The sequence below is a fragment of the Olea europaea genome, chromosome 15 (assembly GCF_002742605.1).
Source record: "Olea europaea var. sylvestris chromosome 15, O_europaea_v1, whole genome shotgun sequence".
Lineage (NCBI taxonomy): Eukaryota > Viridiplantae > Streptophyta > Magnoliopsida > Lamiales > Oleaceae > Olea > Olea europaea.
Genome location: NC_036251.1, coordinates 4,319,983 through 4,341,684, shown reverse-complemented (window position 1 = coordinate 4,341,684; position 21,702 = coordinate 4,319,983). Strand labels below are relative to the sequence as shown.

The 21,702-nt window shown below is 34.2% G+C and overlaps 1 protein-coding gene across 1 annotated transcript; it reads left to right on the top strand.

Moving 5' to 3' along the window:
- Positions 1-8,992: 8,992 nt before the first annotated feature.
- LOC111411130 lies at positions 8,993-9,452 on the top strand. Its single transcript, XM_023041690.1, has 2 exons — positions 8,993-9,041; positions 9,145-9,452. Exons 1-2 carry the CDS (start codon positions 8,993-8,995, stop codon positions 9,450-9,452), a joined length of 357 nt encoding a protein of 118 aa, XP_022897458.1.
- Positions 9,453-21,702: the final 12,250 nt, after the last annotated feature.

Below are 21,702 nucleotides of genomic sequence, written 5' to 3'. Positions count from 1 at the left end.
AACGAGCCAACCTGGGAGAAAGAAGATGAGCTTAAAATCAAGTACCCAGAACTCTTCGTTTAATCAAGGTAAATTTCGAGGACGAAATTCTTTTAAGGAAGACAGATTGTAACACCCTGAAATTTTTAGAAATTATATATATATATATAGTGGAAAAAGGTAGATTCTCTTTAAAAATGCATTGATTTGGGAATTGATAAGACTGGTGAATTAATCTTGAGCCGACCACGTATAGTAGGAAAGGGTCCATAAAAGTAAGGAAAATTTGTAGTCGTTTGACCTTGTCCTGCCAATGTGTCAGTTGACCTTGGTTTAAAGAAATGGTAAGTTGCCCTGTGATTATGGAAACTTTGACTCATTGGGCCGATTAAATAATTCAGTTACCTTTCTGATCTTTATGATTGATTGCACGTGTGCATATAAGAAGGGTAAACATTGATTGATTGGACCAATTAAAGAGATGAATGTTTGACTAAGATGTGACGATTTAAGGAATGATTTTTGTCTACCTTAAATTTTAGTGCTCTAAGTTGGCTATAAATAGATGGACAATTTTTCTCTTAGAAGCACACATTTTGACACGATTATAGAGACGAGGAGTTGTGGACCTATAGCTTTTCTTCCAACAAGTCTTTTATTCAATCAAGGTAGGATTACAAGGTGCAAGTGGTTAGCCCCGTTTAATTTATTTCTTCATGTTGATAAATGTTATACTCATAAAAGTTATGATATGATATGATTATGATGTGATATGAAATGGCCATCCGGTACCAAAGATATGATATGATATGAGCTCTTACCGGAATCTAAAGATATGATATGACTGTATGATTATTTTGATGCCTGATTGAATATTTTACTCGGGATCGCACCATTAATCGTATCCTACTGAGTATAAATTACTCATTCCTTCAATTTTTAACATCTCAGGTTAGGTCGGTCGACGGAGATGGTGGCTGAGCGGTGCGCGGGTTGCCAAGTAAAGAAAGTTCTCAAAAAAATAATAATAATATTCATGGATATTTATGTTGGAATATATATATTTTTATTTCCATTTAATGCTTTAAATTCAATGACATTTTTATTTTATTAAGTGTTTTAAATTTCCAATTAAATTTTTCCGCTTCAAGTATGTATATGAAATGATATCGGTAATACCTCAAATTTAAGTTCATAAAATTTGGGGCATTACACAACTTTCAGATAATTACGAATTTACCACATTTAACGTGGAATCAGGAAGCATCCTAAACCAATTCTTAGAGAACTAGTATATCGAACCATCTCAAATCATTAAGAAAATCTCTGTAAATAGATATAATAGATAACAAAGCTACCGATAGAAGTATCTTGATCTAAAATTGGGTATTGGTTCCTTGGATAGCGTCGGGTTTTATTGCATTAGTACTTGAGCTAAGCTCATTAGTCCTTTTACTGAAGAATTCTCATCATCACCATAATCTCCAAGAGCTCTCTCTAAGCTCAATGAGTAAACAACAATGACATGTATTAATTAGTCTAAACATACAAGCAAATGTGATAAGTTCTTGATAACCTTTATCTATTTAGGGAAACATGTAAACAGGAAAGGTCATCAATCACAATAGCATAGATAGATAGAACATTGAATTGCCATTCTCTAATGTGATGCAACAATTGTGATTACGAAACTCAGTAAAAATTGTATAGATTGATGCGAAATGGAGCAATCACACAATTGGGCAAGATATAATATGATAAAAAAGATACTGATATATATAGGGCTAGCTACGCTTTCTGCCATTGCCTGGTGCTGATGGAAGCATGCTTTCTGTTTCCATTGAATGGGTGACATGCTTCCCTATGATACGACTATTTCAAAGCCTATGCCACTTGCTTTTCATTCTTTTGTCCTCGAAAATGCTACGCTGAAACCAACAGCAATAACGTTGGGAGAGATGTTGTTGGCTTTCATGACGCAATTGGGGGATAATTGATCTATAAACTTGTATAAACATATGATTAATTGGAGATTCTGTTAATGTGGATTAATGTGTTCAAACAGAGATCAAACAAAGAAGTAAATCCCTTCTGGATGATCTTCAGGCCTAGGAATAGAAGAATTGCTTATGCTGATTTCTGTCTTTCCTATTTCTGCTTGCTGCATTATCATTTTGATGTATATACCTTAGAAGTTAATTGAAATCATATATTAATGATGGTTTATCTTATGAGTAACCTTTTATTTACTAAATTCATAAAGTCACTGATAGGCACGACGCACGATTCACGCACGGACGAGGAGAATTTAAAAGAACTATAAAAATTTCCTTCTTGCTATTCAACAATAAAAATAATAATTAGATGCAGTTAAGATCAGAATGGAGGGTCTATGTCAATAAATGACTCTAAAAACAAAGTCTATATACCCATAATATTAAATCTACAAAATATTTCAAAACTTTAGATATGCTGCATACAAAACTTCCAGATAATTACAAATTTACCACATTTGATGTGGAATCAGGAAGCATCCTAGACCAATTCTCAGAGAACAAGTATATTGAACCATCTCAAATTATTAAAAAAATCTCCGTAAACAGATATAACAGATAACAAAGCTACCGATAGAAGATCTTGATCTAAAATTGGGTATTGGTTCCTTGGGTAACATCAGGTTTTATTGCATCTGTTCTTAAGCCAAGCTCATTTAGTCTTTTTACCGAAGAATTCTCATCATCACCATAATCTCCAAGGGCTTTCTCTAAGCTCAATAAATAAAGAGCAATGACATGTATTGATTAGTCTAAACATACAAGCAAAGGTGATAAGTTCATGATATCTTTTATCTACTTAGGGAAACTTGTGAACAAGAAAGATCATCAATCACAATAGTATAGATAGATAAAATATTGAATTGCCATTCTCTAATGTGTTGCAACCATGGTGATTACAAAAATCAATAAAAAATGTATAGATTGATGCGAAATGGAGCAATCACACAATTGGGCAATATATATTATGATAAAAAAGATACTGATATATATAGGGCTAGCTACGCTTTCTGCCATTGCCTGGTGCTGATGGAAGCATGCTTTCTGTTTCCATTGAATGGGTGACATGCTTCCCTATGATACGACTATTTCAAAGCCTATGCCACTTGCTTTTCATTCTTTTGTCCTCGAAAATGCTACGCTGAAACCAACAGCAATATATATATATATATATATGGAGCTATGCTTCTGCTATTACGTGGTGCTGATGGAAGCATGCTTTCTGTTTTCATTGAATGGATGGCATGCTTCCCTGTGATACGACTATTCCAAAGCCTATGCCACTTGTTTCTCTTGCTTTTGCCCTCGAAAATGCTCTGCCAAAACCAACAACGATAATGCTGGGAGAGATTTGGTTGGCTTTCATGAGGCAATTAAGGGATAATTGATCTACAACTTGTATAAACATATGATTGATTGAAGAATTGGTCAAAGTGGATTAAGTTGTTCAATTGGTACTAGGATTTAACTTAAGTCTTACTTAAGGGAAAGGTTATGAGTTCGAATCCTGGGGGACACGACAGAAAGTCATGAAGGGGAAAGTGGGTGCAAGGCCCATTCAAAGTGGACAGTACATAAGCTAATGGCTTGGATAGAGAGACCCAGGTCGCTACAAAAAAATGCTTGGTATCAGAGCGCGGTTTACGTTTTTGTAGACTTACGAAACATAAACTTGATTTCCAAAACTTTAGGAATTGTGTCACATAAAATTTTGTTAGCGTTGTGCCCGCCGTTGCCGTAAATTGCTGATTATGAGGTAAAGAAAGTTTTAAGAAATTTACGCTATGTTATGATATTTCAAATGTTTATGCGTGATTTTATATACTTAAATCCCAAAAATTTACGTTTAAGAAAGTCAAGTTTGAGAATATGGTGGAGATATTTGTAAGTTTTAGTACATAACTAAATTATAAATGTTCATTTTAGTCCTCGAAAAAAAATATTAGAAACCCACCAATTTGGATCTTATAATTGATTTGGCACAGAATGGCACGAACTAAGAGAACATGTAGGAAGATATGCTCAATGATGCCTCATCAATATGAAATTGTGAGGCAGTACGAGGAGTATTAGTGGAATCCAGCACATGATATGGGCCAGCACATTAGGGAGATGTTGGCAAGGTGGAGAGAGGTGAGACAACTAGGACATATGGTCACTGGTCGTCAGGCCATCCGCCTCCTTGTTGATACATTGCTAGAAGAATGGCTAAAGATGGCCGAATCAATTTACAATTATTTGTGGGAAGTTTCTATACCCACTTTACCTCCGGAGATTGACTATGAGGCTTTTTGCACCGAGCTGACGGCACAGTGGGAGCAAGCTCGAGATGATGCACTTGCATATCCTGAGGGTGATAGAGTACCTATTGAGATTTACATTCATGAGGATGCGCCTCCACCTAGTTTAGACGATGAGTCACAACCTTCCAAGAAATCTAGGTTTCACGGAGGATTGATTGATGATGATGATGATGATGTTAAGACGGATTAGTGCTAGATGATATTAAGATGGATTAGTGCCAGTAATTTTTAGTAGGTTTTATTAGGCTTAGATCATGACATGTTGAGTAAGATTTCCTTTTTGCTTTTCAGTTGATTAGTACTAGATTTTTTTCATTGATTGTATTTCCTGTAAAAGACTTAGTTAATAATAAAATGGGTTATTTCCTAATTATAGTTTCTCATTTTACTGTGCAATGTGTGATTTTATGATTTTTTGAAGGATTACAAACTATTCCATTTTGTATGAAGGAAATGGCACGAGAGCAATTAGAGAATTGCGACAAGTAGTAGAAGAAATGAGATGGGTCTTAATGGCACAAGTTGCTCCAGCAGCACCAATGGCTCCGACCGGACAAGATGCATCAGCAATAGCACCTGTCGCAACACAAACTGCCCCTATACCATCCCCTGCTCCAGCATCAACCGCCACACTAACTGTACCAATCATTGAGCAGTTTCGTGGATACCGCCCTCTTAGCTTTGATGGCGATGATGACCCTTTGGCAGCAGACGAATGGCTTCACATAATTGAGAAGATCTTTGGGCACATATTTTCTCCAGAAAATCAGAAGGTGTTGTGTGCAGAATTCATGCTGGTGGGAGGAGCCGACCATTGGTGGGAATCCGTATCACGTACACGGACAGAGGAAGAGCAACATAATATGACATGGACCCAATAAGATGGAGTTGAATGAGAAATATTTCCCGCAAGCCCTTCGTGACCACTAGGAGACAGAGTTTTTACAACTAACATAGGGAGATAAGGACATCATTGAGTATGAGAGGAAGTTTGAATTATCCCGTAGCTTTGATGGCGGTGATGACCCTTTGGTAGTAGAGGAATGGCTTCACATAATTGAGAAGATCTTTCGGCACATATTTTGTCTACAAAATCAAAAGGTGTTGTGTGCAGAATTCATGCTAGTCGAAGGAGCCGACCATTGGTGGGAATCCACATCACGTACATGGATAGAGGAAGAGCAACGTAATATGACATGGACCCGATAAAATGGAGTTGAATGAGAAATATCTCCCGCAAGCCCTTTGTGACCACTAGGAGACAGAGTTTTTACAACTAACATAGGGAGATAAGGACATCACTGAGTATGAGAGGAAGTTTGAGGAATTATCCCGTTATGCCCCACATCTTGTAAGTACGGAGCTCATGAAAGCAAAACGCTTTGAGAAGGGACTGCGCCCTGAGATTAGGTAGATAGTGAGTTTGCATGAACTCACAACTTATCAAGAAGTTGTAAAGAAGGCCCAAACTATATCATTCTCGAGTTTTAAACTTCGAAGCCAGGGATTACAAAATGATATTGGAAAAAGGAAGTGGCACGATCAGGGTAAGGATAAGAGTTCCGGACAATTTAGGAAATAGAATAACGGTACTACAAGTTGACAGTTAGACAATCCCATTCCTCCGTGTCCTAAGTGCCAAAAATCCCATGGGGGTGAATGTTTATTTGGCAAGAATGCCTGTTACAAGTGTGGCTAGACAGGACAGTATACTTCAAGATGTCCGGCAATGCCAGTTGAGGTTGCTGAACAGGTGAAGAAAGAAAATATGAGAATTTTTGCCATAACACATGATGAGGCCGTGCAAGATCCAGACGTAATTACAGGTATTTTATCTGTTTACGGCATTCCTATTTATGTTCTTATTGATTCCGACATGATGCTCTGCAACATGCCTAGCCAATATCAATGTTTCATGTGAGAAAACTAGTAGTACACTAGATGTTAGTATGCTTTTAGGAGGAGTCATTGATACAAATAAGATTGCTAAGGCAGTACAAATAGATTTTGATGGGATAATCCTTGAGGCAGATTTACATGTCATAAAAGTAAAAGATTGTGATATTATCTTGGGTATGGATTGGTTAAGTAGCAATAGAGCTACAATTTTATGTTTTGAGAAAGATGTGATCTTCAAAAGGCCTGAAGAGAAAGAGTTTAGATTTTATGGGTAAAAATTTAAGGCACTCCCCCGTCTTATCTCGACTATGCAAGTGGAAAAGCTATTGAGGAAGATAACATGTCAAGGATATCTTGTTAGTCTTACTGGCTTACCATCAGAAGAGTTAACATTGGATAAAGTGCCTGTTGTGCAAGAATACACTGACGTATTTCCTGATGACCTATTGGGTGCCCCAATTGATAGACAAGTGGAATTTACAATAGACTTGATACCAAGAGCTGTATCAGTGTCTAAGGCTCCATACCTTATGGCGCAAATAGAATTACAGGAGTTAAAAATGAAGTTGGAGGAACCTCTAAATAAAGGTTTTATCAGACCAAGCGTGTCTCCATGGGGAGCTCCAGTACTTTTTGTGAAAAAGAGAGATGAAACCATGAGAATGTGTATTGACTATTGAGAGTTGAACAAGCTGACTGTCAGGAATAAATATCCTCTCCCAAGAATTGAAGATTTATTTAATCAATTGAATGGTGCAACCATATTCTCAAAGATTGACTTGAGGTTAGGCTATCATCAACTAAATATCAAGCCGAACGACATACCTAAAATAGCATTTAGAACTCGTTATGGACATTACGAGTTTACAGTTATGCCATTTGGACTTACTAATGCCCCAGCAGTATTTATGGATATGATGAATAAAGTATTTCATTAGTACCTGGACAAATTTGTTATTGTGTTTATTGATGATACACTAGTGTATTCAAGAGATTCTTAGCAGCATGAAAACCATTTGAGGACAATTCTGGGAACTTTACATAAGGAATTCAAGAAGTGTGAATTTTGGCTAGATCGAATAGGATTTTTGGGACTCATTGTGACAACAAATGGTATCGAAGTAGACCCAAGTAAGGTTGAAGCTATTACAAACTGGCAAAGACCTATGAATGTTTGAGATGTAAGGAGCTTCCTAGGTTTGGCTGGATACAATCGACGATTAATAGAAGGCTTCTCTAAGATAGCGGGTCCCTTGACACAATTAACTCGAAAGGATGTGAAGTTTGTATGGACTGAAATGTGCAAACAAAGCTTCCAAGAATTGAAAAATAGATTAGTATCCGCTCCAATGTTAGCAATTCCGGAGGAATTGGAGGGATTTGTTATCTATAGTGATGCTTTCAAACTAGGACTAGATTGTGTTTTGATGCAACGTGGAAGAGTGATAGCCTATGCTTCAAGACAATTAAAGCAGTACGAGAAAAATTATCCGACACACGATTTAGAACTTGCAGCGATAGTTCACGCTCTCAAGATTTGGTGTCATTACTTATATGGAAGCAAGTGTGAAATTTACAGTGACCATAAGAGCCTCAAGTACTTTTTTACCTAGAAGGAATTAAACATGAGATAAAGATGATGGTTAGAGCTAGTAAAAGACTATGATTGTACCATCCATTACCATCCTGGTAAAGCTAATGTAGTAGCAGATGCTTTGAGTAGGAAGAACCAAGGTCACTTATCAGCACTGGGTACACAACAAAATCAGTTAATTAAGGACTTTGAAAATTTGAGGATAGAAGTGCTAACACTACCAACTCGAGCATCATGTAAGTTGACAAGTTTGGTTCTAAAATCAACCCTCAGGGACAAGATTATAGCAGCTCAAAGGGATGACTATTTCTTGGAAAAGATAAAGGCGGAAGTTGGAATTGAGAAAAGGAAGGGATTTGAAATAAGCAGTGATAAGGAACTTATGTTTAAAGGCAGACTGTGTGTACCTAAGAATGAAGAAATAAGCAAGGAGATTATAACTGTGGCTCATTCTGCTTCTTATGCCGCACATCCGGGCTCTACAAAGATGTATAGAGACTTACGTTATACCTTTTGCTGGAGGAATAACTTTATTTGTGTCGAAGTGTATAGTTTTTCAACAAGTGAAAGCGGAGCATCAAAAACTATCAGGGCTATTAAATCCATTGGACATACCAGAATAGAAGTGGGAGGAAATCTCGATGGATTTTGTAGTGGGCCTTCGTAGGTCGGCAAAAGGTTACGATACAATTTGGGTCATAGTAGAGCAACTTACAAAATCTGCCCATTTTCTATCGGTTTGTATGACTTTCAGTCTGAAACAGTTTGCACAATTATATGTCAGAGAAATCGTTCGACGTCATGGGATACCAACATCCATTGTGTCAGATAGGACACCAGATTCACTTCAAATTTTGGAGGAGTCTTCAGACAGCTATGGGAGCTAAGTTATCATTTAGTACTGCATATCATCCTCAGATCAATGGACAGTCAGGACGAACTATGCAAGTATTAGAAGATATGTTGAGGGCATGTATACTAGATTTGGGCGGTAAATGGGAGAACCACTTACCACTGGTGGAATTTCCATACAATAATAGTTTTCAAGCTACTATCGGCATGGCTCCATACGAGGCATTGTATGGCTGAAGATGTCGTTCGCCAATATGTTGGGATGAGGTCGACGAGAAGAGAATTTTGGATCTAGAACTTATTGAGAAGATATGGAAGCTATAGATAAGATCAGAATGATGATTAAGATAGCTGAAGATCGTTAAAAGAGTTATGTAGATAAGAGAAGAAAAGAACTAGAATTTGACGTGGGAGAAAAAGTGTTTCGCCCCGACAAAAGGGACACTATGATTTGGGAAGAAAGGGAAGCTAAAACCAAGATTTATCGACCCATTTGAGATCCTTGAGAAGGTTGGAAATGTCGCATATCGTTTGGCACTATCACCTGAGCTATCGGCAATACATAATGTATTTCATATTTCTATGTTGAGAAAGTACATTCACGATCCAAGTCACATGATTAATGCTCAATCGTTGGATGTGCAGAGTGATATAACTTACGAAGAAGCACTTGTAATGGTTTTAGAAAGGAAGGTACACAATTTGAGAAATCGAGAAGTGCCATTAGTTAAAGTCCAATGGAGTAGACATGGGAAGGATGAGGCTACATAGGAGAGAGAAGCAGATGTTTTGGCTAAGTATCCAGACCTCCTTGAGGACGAAATTATTTTAAGGGGGAAAGATTGTAGCAACCTAAAATAAATTTTCATCTATTTCATGTTGACATATTTCGTCAGTCGATATACCAAGGGACAAATTTAAAAATAAGTCTTTGTGTCAAAATTTTAACTTTCCGTCAAATAATCAAGTATTCTTCAAGCGAGAAATTTCATATCGATATTGGGCTTGTTTCGAAGCTCACATTAAATGATGAACTTTGTCCACAAGAAAAAGTCATTTATGTAAGTTAGGCCCATGATATTGATATTCAAAAAAATAATAATAATAATAAAAAAAATTCACATGTTTAATTAAAGTTAATTAAGGATTTAATCGTTACTTTTGTTGGAGCCACGTGTGTCAACTAATTTCATCTTCTAATTTTTCTATTTTATATTATTATTATTTTCTTGTGAGATTAGGATGACAAAGCAAAATTTGGATTAGTTTATGTTACCCCCAGTGAATTTTGGTGCAATTAAAAATGTTAGATGGAGTCCTACATAGGATGAAAAAAAAAGAAAATTGGATCAAACTAGCTCACATGTAGGTCAATAAAGATTAGGATGCTATTTTGGATCAAACTAGTTCACGTGTAGGTCAATAAAGACTAGGATGCTATTTTATAGCAATTAAAGATAATTTATGTTAATTAGGTTGTTAAGGATGAATGGGAGTCCTAGTCCAATTAGACATCTAATTCAACAATAGACTTTAGTTGCCACATTCAATAGAATACTAGGATAAATTAGCACATATTTTCACTCCATTCTTAAGCACTCATCAGTAAAGAAATTCAGGGAAAATTTTGATGCTCTCGTGTTAGTCCTTTTAATATCAAATACGAAGGAATTTGGTTCAACATAGGACTTCCTCATCACCACGAGCTAAGGTAGGATCCCTAAGCGAAGTTGTCGTTACATGAATTAAATTTTCAAATAAGCATGTTATTCGTTATATTTGCATGAAGTATAAAGTGCCTTTAGAGATTTCCCTTAAATTTTGATGAAAGAAAGGTTTATACATGTTTAAACTGATGACTGCAGAGGCTCACCAGAATCTTAAGTATATATGTTAAACTGATGATCGCAGAGGCTCATCAGAACTTTAGATAGATCGTTTGATCATAGATTTACTTATTTATGAAGGCAACATGTAAGAATGTATGATTAAATGTATGAATATTAAGTTCATGTAGCACGTGCAGCCTGCTAAGTATTTCTTTGAGATGCTCACTCCTATTTAACCAATTTTAGATTAATCGGAGATCCGGCGGTGGTTTGGCATGAATGACATCTTTTATTTTTAGAGAAATTTATTTTATGTTTTAGATTTGCCACTTTTATGTTTATTATTCATTTGTGTCCCGGATATTGCTGTTCGAATCATGTTTTGATACAAACAGTTTTTTTTAAATGTTTGTTTGTGTTTCCAGTTTCTGCTTCCAATTTTAAAAATTCAGCCAGACCTAAATACTTGGATTTTTGAGGTGATTCTAGTTGGAAAATATATCCTTATGAGTTATCTATCCCTTGGATTTGAAATCATGAATTTTGGATCCATAAAACTCAAGTTATGAATATTTTCCCAAGAGTTGTCAGATTGTACCCGGGAACAGTTTTCCCCGGTTTAGAAAGAATTTTGACCCATTTATTGATTGAATTTATCTACGAAATTTTAACCTGTAATTCCCCTATGTGTATAATGTCTACAGGTAAAATTTTGTAAATTTTGGACTTCATTTATTGTCAAATGAGATATATTTCAGAAAGTCGTACAAGCTGAAGTCAAAACTTTCTGCACGAAAAATTTCTTAAATTTTGTAATAAGTTCTCTAGAGCCTTAATGTTTTTATTTCAAGTTAAGCTTCTACATTTTATGAACCATTAGGGAGAATTTTTATAAATTTAAAGTCTTTGTAAAGTCAGGAGTTCTCGGAGCTCAGAGCGTTACAAACTTCGGGCCTAGGAACAGAAGAATTGCTAGTGCTGGTTTCTATCTTTCCAATTTCTGCTTGTTGCATTTTCATTTTGATTTATATAACTTAAAAGTTAACTAAAATCATATATTAATGATGGTTTATCTTATGACTAGCATTTTATTTACTAAATTCATGAAGTCACTGACACGCACGACGCACGATTTACGCACGGACGAGGAGAATTTAAGAGAAATATAAAAATTTCCTTCTTGCTATTCAACAATAAAAATAACAATTAGGTGCAGTTAAGATCAGGACGGAGGGTCTATGGTCAATAAATGACTCTAAAAATAAAATCTATATACCCATAATACAAAATATTTCAAACCTTTAGATATGCTGTATACACAACTTTCAGATAATTACGAATTAGCCACATTTGTCGTAGAATCAGGAAGCATCCTTAACCGATTCTCGGAGAACAAGTATAGTGAACCATCTCAAGTCATTAAAAAAATCTCCGTAAACAGATATAACAAATAACAAAGCTACCGATAGAGGTATCTTGATCTAAAATTGGGTATTGGTTCCTTAGATAACATCAGGTTTTATTGCATCAGTACTTGAGCTAAGCTCATTAGTCTTTTTATTGAAGAATTCTCATCATCACCATAATCTCCAAGGGCGCTCTCTAAGCTCAATGAATAAACAACAAAGACATGTATTGATTAGTCTAAACATACAAGCAAATGTGATAAATTCTTGATAACTTTTATCTATTTAGGGAAACATGTAAACAGGAAAGATCATCAATTACAATAGTGTAGATAGATAGAATATTGAATTGCCATTCTCTAATATGATGCAACCATGGTGATTAAGAAACTCAGTAAAAATTTTATAGATTGATGCGAAATGGAGCAATCACACAATTGGGCAAGAAATAATATAACAAGTAAGATATCGATATATATAGGGCTAGCTATGCTTTCTGCCATGGTGCTGATGGAAGCATGCTTTCTGTTTTCATTGAATGGGCGGCATGCTTCCCTGTGATTCAACTATTCCAAAGCCTATGCCACTTACTTCTCATTCTTTTGCCCTCGAAAATGCTATGCCCAAACAAACAACAATAATGTTGGGAGAGATGCTGTTGGCTTTCATGACGCAATTGGGGGATAATTGATCTACAAACTTGTATAAACATATGATTGATTGGAGATTCGGTTAAAGTGGATTAATGTGTTCGAACAGGGATCAAACAAAGAAGTAGATCCCTTATGGATGAACTCCGGGCCTAGGAATAGAAGAATTGCTAGTGTTGGCTTTCTGTCTTTCCAATTTCTGCTTGCTGCATTTTCATTTTGATGTATATACCTTAGAAGTTAACTGAAATTGTATATTAATGATGGTTTATCTTATGAGTAACCTACTAAATTCATAAAGTTACTGACACGCACGATGCACGATTCACACACGAACGAGAAGAATTTAAGAGAACTATAAAATTTCCTTCTTGCTATTCAACAATAAAAATAATAATGAGGAACAGGTAAGATCAGGATGGAGTGTCTATGGTCAATAAATGACTCTAAAATAAAATCTACATACCCATAATATTAAATCTACAAAATATTTCAAAACCTTAGATATGCTGTATACACAACTTTCAGATAATTACGAATTAGCCACATTTGATGTGGAGTCAAGAAGTATCCTTAATCGACTCTCGGGGAACAAGTATATTGAACCATCTCAAGTCATTAAAAAGATCTCTGTAAATAGATATAACAGATAACAAAGCTACTGATAGAAATATCTTGACTTAAAATTGGGTATTGGTTCCTTAGATTACATCATGTTATATTGCATTAGTACTTGAGCTAAGCTCATTAGTCTTTTTATTGAAGAATCGTCATCATTACCATAATCTCTAAGGGCTCTCTCTAAGCTCAATGAATAAACAAAAATGACATGTATTGATTAGTCTAAATATACAAGCAAAGGTGATAAGTTCTTGATAACTTTTATCTATTTAGGGAAACATGTAAACAGGAAAGATCATCAATCACAATAGTATAGATAGATAGAATATTGAATTGCCATTCTCTAATGTGATGCAACCATGGTGGTTACGAAACTCAGTAAAAATTGTATAGATTGATGCGAAATGGAGAAATCACACAATTGGACAAGAAATAATATGACAAGTTAGATATCATTATATATAGGGCTAGCTAAGCTTTCTGCCATTGCCTGGTGCTGATGGAAGCATGCTTTCTGTTTCCATTGAATGGGTGGCATGCTTCCCTGTGATGCGACTATTCCAAAGCTTATGCCACTTGCTTCTCATTCTTTTGCCCTCGAAAACGCTTTGTCGAAATCAACAGCAATAACGTTGGGAGAGATGTTGTTGGCTTTCATGAGGTAATTGGGGGATAGTTGATCTACAAACTTGTATAAACATCGGTTGAAGTGGATTAATGTGTTCGAACAGGGATCAAACAAAGAAGTAGATCCCTTCTGGATGAACTTCGAGCCTAGGAATAGAAGAATTTGCTAGTGCTGGTTTTTGTCTTTCCAATTTTTGCTTCATGCATTTTCATTTTGATTTATATACCTTAGAAGTTAACTGAAATTGTATAACAATGATGGTTTATCTTATGAGTAACCTTTTATTTACTAAATTCAAAAAGTCATTGACAAGCATGACGCACGGTTCACGCACGAACGAGGAGAATTTAAGAGAACTATAAAAATTTCCTTCTAGCTATTCAACAATAAAAATTATAATTAGGTACAGCTAAGATCAGAACGGAGGGTCTATGGTCAATAAATGACTCTAAAAACAAAGTCTATAAGCCCATAATATTAAATGTACAAAATATTTCAAAACTTTAGATATGCTGTTTACACAACTTTCAGATAATTACGAATTTACCACATTTGACGTGGAATCAGGAAGCATCCTAAACCAATTCTCAGAGAACAAATATATTGATCCATCTCAAATCATTAAAGAAATCTCTTTAAACAGATATAACAGATAACAAAGCTACCGACAAAAGTATCTTGATCTAAAATTGGGTATTGGTTCCTTGGGTAACATCAGGTTTTATTGCATCAGTACTTAAGCCTAGCTTATTTAGTCTTTTCATTGAAGAATTCTCATCATCACCGTAATCTCCAAGGGCTCTCTCTAAGCTCAATAAATAAAGAGCAATGACATATATTGATTAGTCTAAACATATAAGCAAAGGTGATAAGTTCATGAAATCTTTTATCTACTTAGGGAAACTCGTGAACAAGAAAGATCATCAATCACAATAGTGTAGATAGATAGAATATTGAATTGCCATTCTCTAATGTGATGCAACCATGGTGATTACAAAAATCAATAAAAAATGTATAGATTGATGTGAAATGGATATACACACACACACACACACACACACACACACGCTTTCTGCCATTGCCTAGTGCTGATGGAAGCATGCTTTCTGTTTCCATTGAATGGATGGCATGCTTCCCTGTGATACAACTATTCGAAAGCCTATGCCAATTGCTTCTCTTGCTTTTGCCCTCGAAAATGCTATGCGGAAACCAACAACGATAATGTTGGGAGAGATTTGGTTGGGTTTCATTAGGCAATTAAGGGATAATTGATCTACAACTTGTATAAACATATGATTGATTGGAGAATTGGTTAAAGTAAATTAATGTGTTCGAACAGGGATGAAACAAAGAAGTAGATCCTTCTGGATGAACTTTAGGCCAAGGAACAGAAGAATTACTAGTTTTGGTTATTGTCTTTCCAATTTCTGCTTGTTGCATTTTCATTTTGATGTATATAACTTAAAAGTTAACTGAAATCGTATATTAATGATGGTTTATCTTATGAGTAACCTTTTATTTACTAAATTCATAAAGTTATTGACACGCACGATGCACGATTCACGCACAGACGAGAAGAATTTAAGAGAACTATAAAAATTTCCTTCTTGCTATTCAATAATAAAAATAATAATGAGGTACAATTAAGATCATGACAGAGTGTCTATTGTCAATAAATGACTCTAAAAATAAATCTACATACCCATAATATTAAATCTACAAAATATTTCAAAACCTTAGATATGCTGTATACACAACTTTCAGATAATTACGAATTAGCCACATTTGACGTGGAATCAGGAAGTATCCTTAACCGATTCTCGAAGAACAAGTATATTGAACCATCTCAAGTCATTAAAAAGATCTCCATAATTAGATATAACAGATAACAAAGCTACTGATAGAAGTATCTTGATTTAAAATTGGTTGTTGGTTCCTTAGATTACATCATGTTTTATTGCATCAGTACTTGAGCTAAGCTCATTAATCTTTTTATTGAAGAATTGTCATCATCACCATAATCTCCAAGGGCTCTCTCTAAGCTCAATGAATAAACAACAATGACATGTATTGATTAGTTTAAACATACAAGCAAAGGTGATAAGTTCTTGATAACTTTTATCTATTTACGGAAACATGTAAACAGGAAAGATCATCAATCACAATAGTATAGATAGATAGAATATTGAATTGCCATTCTCTAATGTGATGTAACCATGGTGGTTACGAAACTCAGTAAAAATTGTATAGATTGATGTGAAATGGAGCAATCACACAATTAATTCATGTTTTACTTGATCTTTAAATATTCATAACTCTTTAATGCAATTTTATATGAACGCATCCATTATAGAAATATAATTGGGTCACATGTAAGAATATGTTTAATTCTACTCAAAAGAGATTGTTAAAATAATTAGGAATGTTGATATTCATAATTTAATAGTGTTAAACTTATATATTCGGAGTTAAAGGGGATTGAAATAAGTGGATTTGGGATTCTAGTACACTTTTTCACAAATTTATATTGTTTTGGCTAAGGCTATGTTAATTTGAACTTAAGCTAGTACAATCTCTGTGGCAACTCAAAATCCAACTAATTACTTGTTAATGAACCATGTACTTGCGATAACTCAAATGAAGAATATTTAATTGACAGGAGGCATGCTTTTCTATTCCTATTGCATGGTTGGCATGCATCCCTGTGATAAATCTATTCCAAAGCCTATTTTGCTCGCGTCTTTTGCATTTTGCCATTAAAAATGCAACACCTAAACCTACTAGGACGAAGTTAGGAGAGAACTTGGTTTTTATGACACAATTAGGTGATAATTGGTTTACAAACTCCTATAAACATTCGATTGATTGGATAATCCACTGCAACGTGCATTAATCTATTCGAACTGGGATCAGAGAAAGACATACCCTTCTAGATGAATTCAAGCCGTGAAGGATAAGAATTCCTCGAGCTTAATTCTTTCTTTCCAATCTCAGCCTACTGCATTTTTCTTGTGTGATTTATTTGCCTTAAAAGTTCACTAAAATCGTATATTAAAGCTGGTTTATCTTATGAGTAACATTTTATTTAGTAAACTAGTAAACAAGTCATTTACACACGGGACCACGATTCACGCACAAAAGAATAGAATGTAAGAGAGCTATAAAAATTGCCAACATGTTGTTCAACTATAAAAATAATAAAATAGATACAGTTATGATCAAGACAAGTGGTCTATGTTCAATAAATGACTCTAAAATGGAAATCTATATACCTATAATATTAAATCTATAAAATATTTAGAAACTTTAGATATGCTGTATACACAACTTTCAAATAATTACAAATTTGCAACATTTGACATGGAATCAGGAAGTATCCTTAACTGTTTCTTGGAGAACAAATATATTGAAGCATCTCAAATCATTACAGAAAGCTCCATAAACAGAGTTCTATGGGTAAGCCAAGCTCATTTAGTCTTTTTGTCAAAGAATTCGATCACCATAATCTCTAAGGGGGTTCTCTAAACCCTGTAAATTAACAGCAATGCCATGCATTGATTAGTTTAAACATACAAGCAAGGTGATAAATTCATGATATCTTTATCTAGATAGGGAAACATGTGAACAAGAAAGATCACCAATCACGATAGTATAGAAAGATAGAATATTGAATTGCCGTACTCCAATGTAATGCAACCGTGGTGATTATTAAAACTCAGTCAAAATTGTATAGATTGATGCGAAATGGAGCAATCACACAATTGTGCAAGAAATAATATAACAAGGAAGATATTGATATATATTTGGCTAGCTATGCTTTTTGCCATTGCTGCTCTCGAAAATACAATGCCGGAACCAACAAGGATGACATTGGGAGAGATCTTGTTGTCTTTCATGAGGCAATTAGGGGATAATTGGTCAACAAACTTGTATAAACATTTGATTGATTGGAGAATCGGTTACAAAGTGGATTAATGCGTTCGAACATGGATGAAACAAAGAAGTAGGTCCCTTTTAGATGAACTTCGTGCCTAGGAGCAGAAGAATTCCTCGAGCTGAATTCTTTCTTTACAATTTCAGCTTGCTGCATTTTTTTTTATTCACCTTAGAAGTTCATTGAAATCATATATTAATGTTGGTTTATCTTATGATTTATTTACTAAATTAGTAAATAAGCTACTGACATTCAAGATGCACGATTCACGCACGGACGAAGAGAATTTAAGAGAACTATAAAAATTGCCTTCATGCTATTCTACAATAAAAATGATAATTTGATTCAATTAAGATCAAGACGAAGGTTCTATGGATGACTATAAAAAAGAAATCTATGTATCTATAATATGAAATCTATAAAGTATTTTGGAACTTTAGATATGCTGCATACACAAATTTCAAATGATTACAATTCTGCCACATTTAACATTTAATAACGAACTATTATTAACCAATTCTCATGGAACAAATTTATTGATGCATCTTAAATCATTATAGAAATCTCAGTAAACAGATATAGTAGATAACAAAGCTACAAGTAGAGATGTCTTGATCTAAAATTGGGTATCAATTCCGTGGGTAACAACAAGTTATATTATATCAGTATTTAAGCCAAGCTCGTTTCGTCTTTTTATTAGAAAATCCTCATTACCAGCGTAATCTCCAAAGGCTTCTAAACCCTATAAATTAACAACAATGTCATGTATTGGTTAGTCTAAACATACAAGTGGAATAATCGGTTCAAATGGAAATCAATAAAAGAAGGGCCTAGGAGCAAAAGAATTCCTTGTGTCGATATCTTGCTTTCCAATTTCTGCTAGCTGCATTTCGTTTGTGGTTTATTGCCTTAGAAGTTCACTGAAATTATATATTAATGCTGGTTAATCTTATAGACAACCTTTTGTTTACTAAGTTAATAAGTTATAGACACACTTGACGCACGGATCAAGCACAGACAAAGAGAATTAAAGAGAACTTACAAGAAAGAAGTGTTGTTCTCTATCAATTCCTTGAAATTCCATCTTTAACTATTTTGATGATACATGAGGTGAACAAGCAGCAGCAATAAAAAGAATGGATGAATAACCCTAGTAACTAATGGAAGAATTCATCATTAATCATCGTGCTTCTATTTAATTCCATCCAAATCTTAACTAAAATCGACATCCCTCTCTACTTGAAGGAAACCTTGCATATTCACTCTTCTCGTATGCGAACAAAACTTTGAAGGACGAAGCATTTGAGTTTTATGATATATGAATGACATATGTAGAATCTTCAACTGAATTGCACCGAAGAGATTACTCTCACTTACAAATATTTTAACCACATATTTTGTATTGAGAAATTGAATGTAAGTTCATTTTTCTATTTCGTTCTTTAGTACTCCTTTAATTTTTAGGTTTAAAAATTTTAATATTTTCCAATATACACTCATAGCATTCTATCTTTATAGTACGCTTTCGCACCGTAAGTTATATTGAAACTCAGTCAAAATGGTAAAGATCGATGCGAAAAAGAACAATCTTACAATTGGGCAGGCACAAAGTGACGAATATCTCCATAAATATAGGACTAGCTATTGTTTCTGCCACTACCTGGTGCTGCTGGATGCATGCTTTTTGTTCCTTTTGCATGGGTAGCATGCTTCCCTGTTATGCAGCTATTCCAAAGCCTATGCTGATTGCTTCTCTTGCTTTTGTCTTTGAAAGTGCAATACTTGAACCAACAATGATGACGTTGGTGAGAACTTTTTGGCATTCATAAGATAATTAGGGGATAACTGATGTATAAATATGCATAAACATTCAATTGATTGGAGAATCCATTGGAAAGAGGATTAATCTGTTCAGACGGAGATCAGACTAAGAAGTAGCCTGCTTGTGAACTTCTAGGAGTAGAAGAATTCTTCGTGCTGGTATTTTTTCTTTCAATTTTTACATCTTGCATTTATTTAGTTATTTATTATTATTATTATTATTATTATTATTATTATTATTATTATTATTATTATTATTATTTTTTTTTTTTTGCGATTTAATTTACTTAGCAGTTCACTAAAATCGTATATTAATGCTGGTCTATCTTATGAGTAAACTATTATTTACTAAATTAGTAAAGAGGTCATTGACATGCTCGACGTGCAATTCGTGCTCACACAAAGAGAAAGAAAGAGAACTATAAAAATTTACGTCCTTGCTGTTCAACTATAAAAATAATTAGATCGACATAGTTGAGATAAAGATGGGGGGTCTATGGTCAATAAATAACTCTAAAAAAGAAATCTATGCACATAATTTCAAATCGATAAAAGTTTTCAAGCTTTAGATATATTACGCTGGAATGAACATCTTTAAGATAATTTCATGTTTGCCGCATTTGACATGGAATTATAGATCTCAAATTATTAAAGAGAGCTCCATAAACAGATATAATCGATAATAAATCTACAGATAGAAGCATCTTGAGCTAAAATTGGGCATCTATTCCATGGGTACTTAAGCTATGCTCATTCAGTCCTTTTATCAAAAAAATTTTAATCATCAGCGTAGTCTCCAAGGGCTCTCTCTAAAACCGATAAATTAACAACAATGTCAGAATTAATTAGTCTAACCATACAAGAAAGGGTGATATATCCACGATATCTTTTACCTACTTAAGAAACATGCGAACAAGAAAAATCAAATATTGAATTTCCATACTCTGACATGAATCAACCATGGTGATGACGAAACCCAGTCAAAATAGAATAGGTTAATGCTAAATGGAGCAATCACACTATTACGCAAGCAAATAAAGTGAAAATGAAGATATCTATAAATATAAAACTAGCCACATTTTCTGCTGCTGCTGGAGGCATGCTTCCTGTTCCCATTGCATGGTTGTCAGGATTCCCTGTGATAACATATATTCCAAAGCCTATGCCACTTGCTTCTCTTGCTTTTTCCCTTGAAAATACAAGATATTTGTCTCCATAATGTCATCGCAACATATATATGTCGCGAAAAATTAAAAGAGCGACATGTCAATCTATCGCTACGATTATTCGAATATTAATTTTTCCAAGAAAAATGTTTTTTTTTTTGAATAGTATTTTAAAAGTATAACTTGTGTTATCTATTATGCTTTGCAACAACACATGGTAGTGGTAATATAATTTAATAACATGTCAAGTTTGTCGTGCAATTTGTTTTACAATGTGTTTGACGTGTTGCAACAGATATTTTAAGATATTTAACATCTATAGTACAATTTATTATGCAACAAGTGATGTTTGAGGTTTAATTTATTTCGCTAAACCAGAAGTTTTCAAGTCATCATTTGTGCAACGATATAGTTATTTCTTAATTTATTCTTGATTATTATTTTTGTCATGTATTTATTTTACAATATATAAAATTATTACACAAATTATTTCGTGACAATGGATATTTGTTTATATGACATGCTGTGCTCGTACCCAAATTTATTATGCAACACAAAATGTTTGTCGCTTCTACAATGTATAATGTTGCCTAATACACACACACACACACACACACACACACACACACAAATTCTATTTTAAACATATAAAATCGTTACAAATATTATTTTACAATAATGGATATTTGTTGCATAATACTTTCAAAATGATAATTTTCAATTTCTTGCATCATATAGAATTGTTACTATTATTCACATTTATTTGAAAATGTAACTTCATTAAAAAATAACTCATGACTTTGAAAAAAAAATAATGCTTATAAATAATTTCATAATACATAAAAAAAATCATATTATTGTCAATCAAATAGATATGGACAGACTTAGTTACCTCCAAAACTAAAACAAACTCAAATAAGTATACTACTATTAATTTCAAGGTCAAACTACTTAGAGTGATTTACC

What these genes read in the sequence shown, in the direction of transcription:
- LOC111411130 (XM_023041690.1), top strand. Translation starts at nt 8,993, where the DNA reads ATGGAAGCTATAGATAAGATCAGAATGATGATTAAGATAGCTGAAGAT. An exon ending in GATTAAGATAGCTGAAGATC is followed by an intron (nt 9,042 to 9,144) that starts GTTAAAAGAGTT and finishes TTGGGAAGAAAG; the next exon opens with GGAAGCTAAAACCAAGATTT.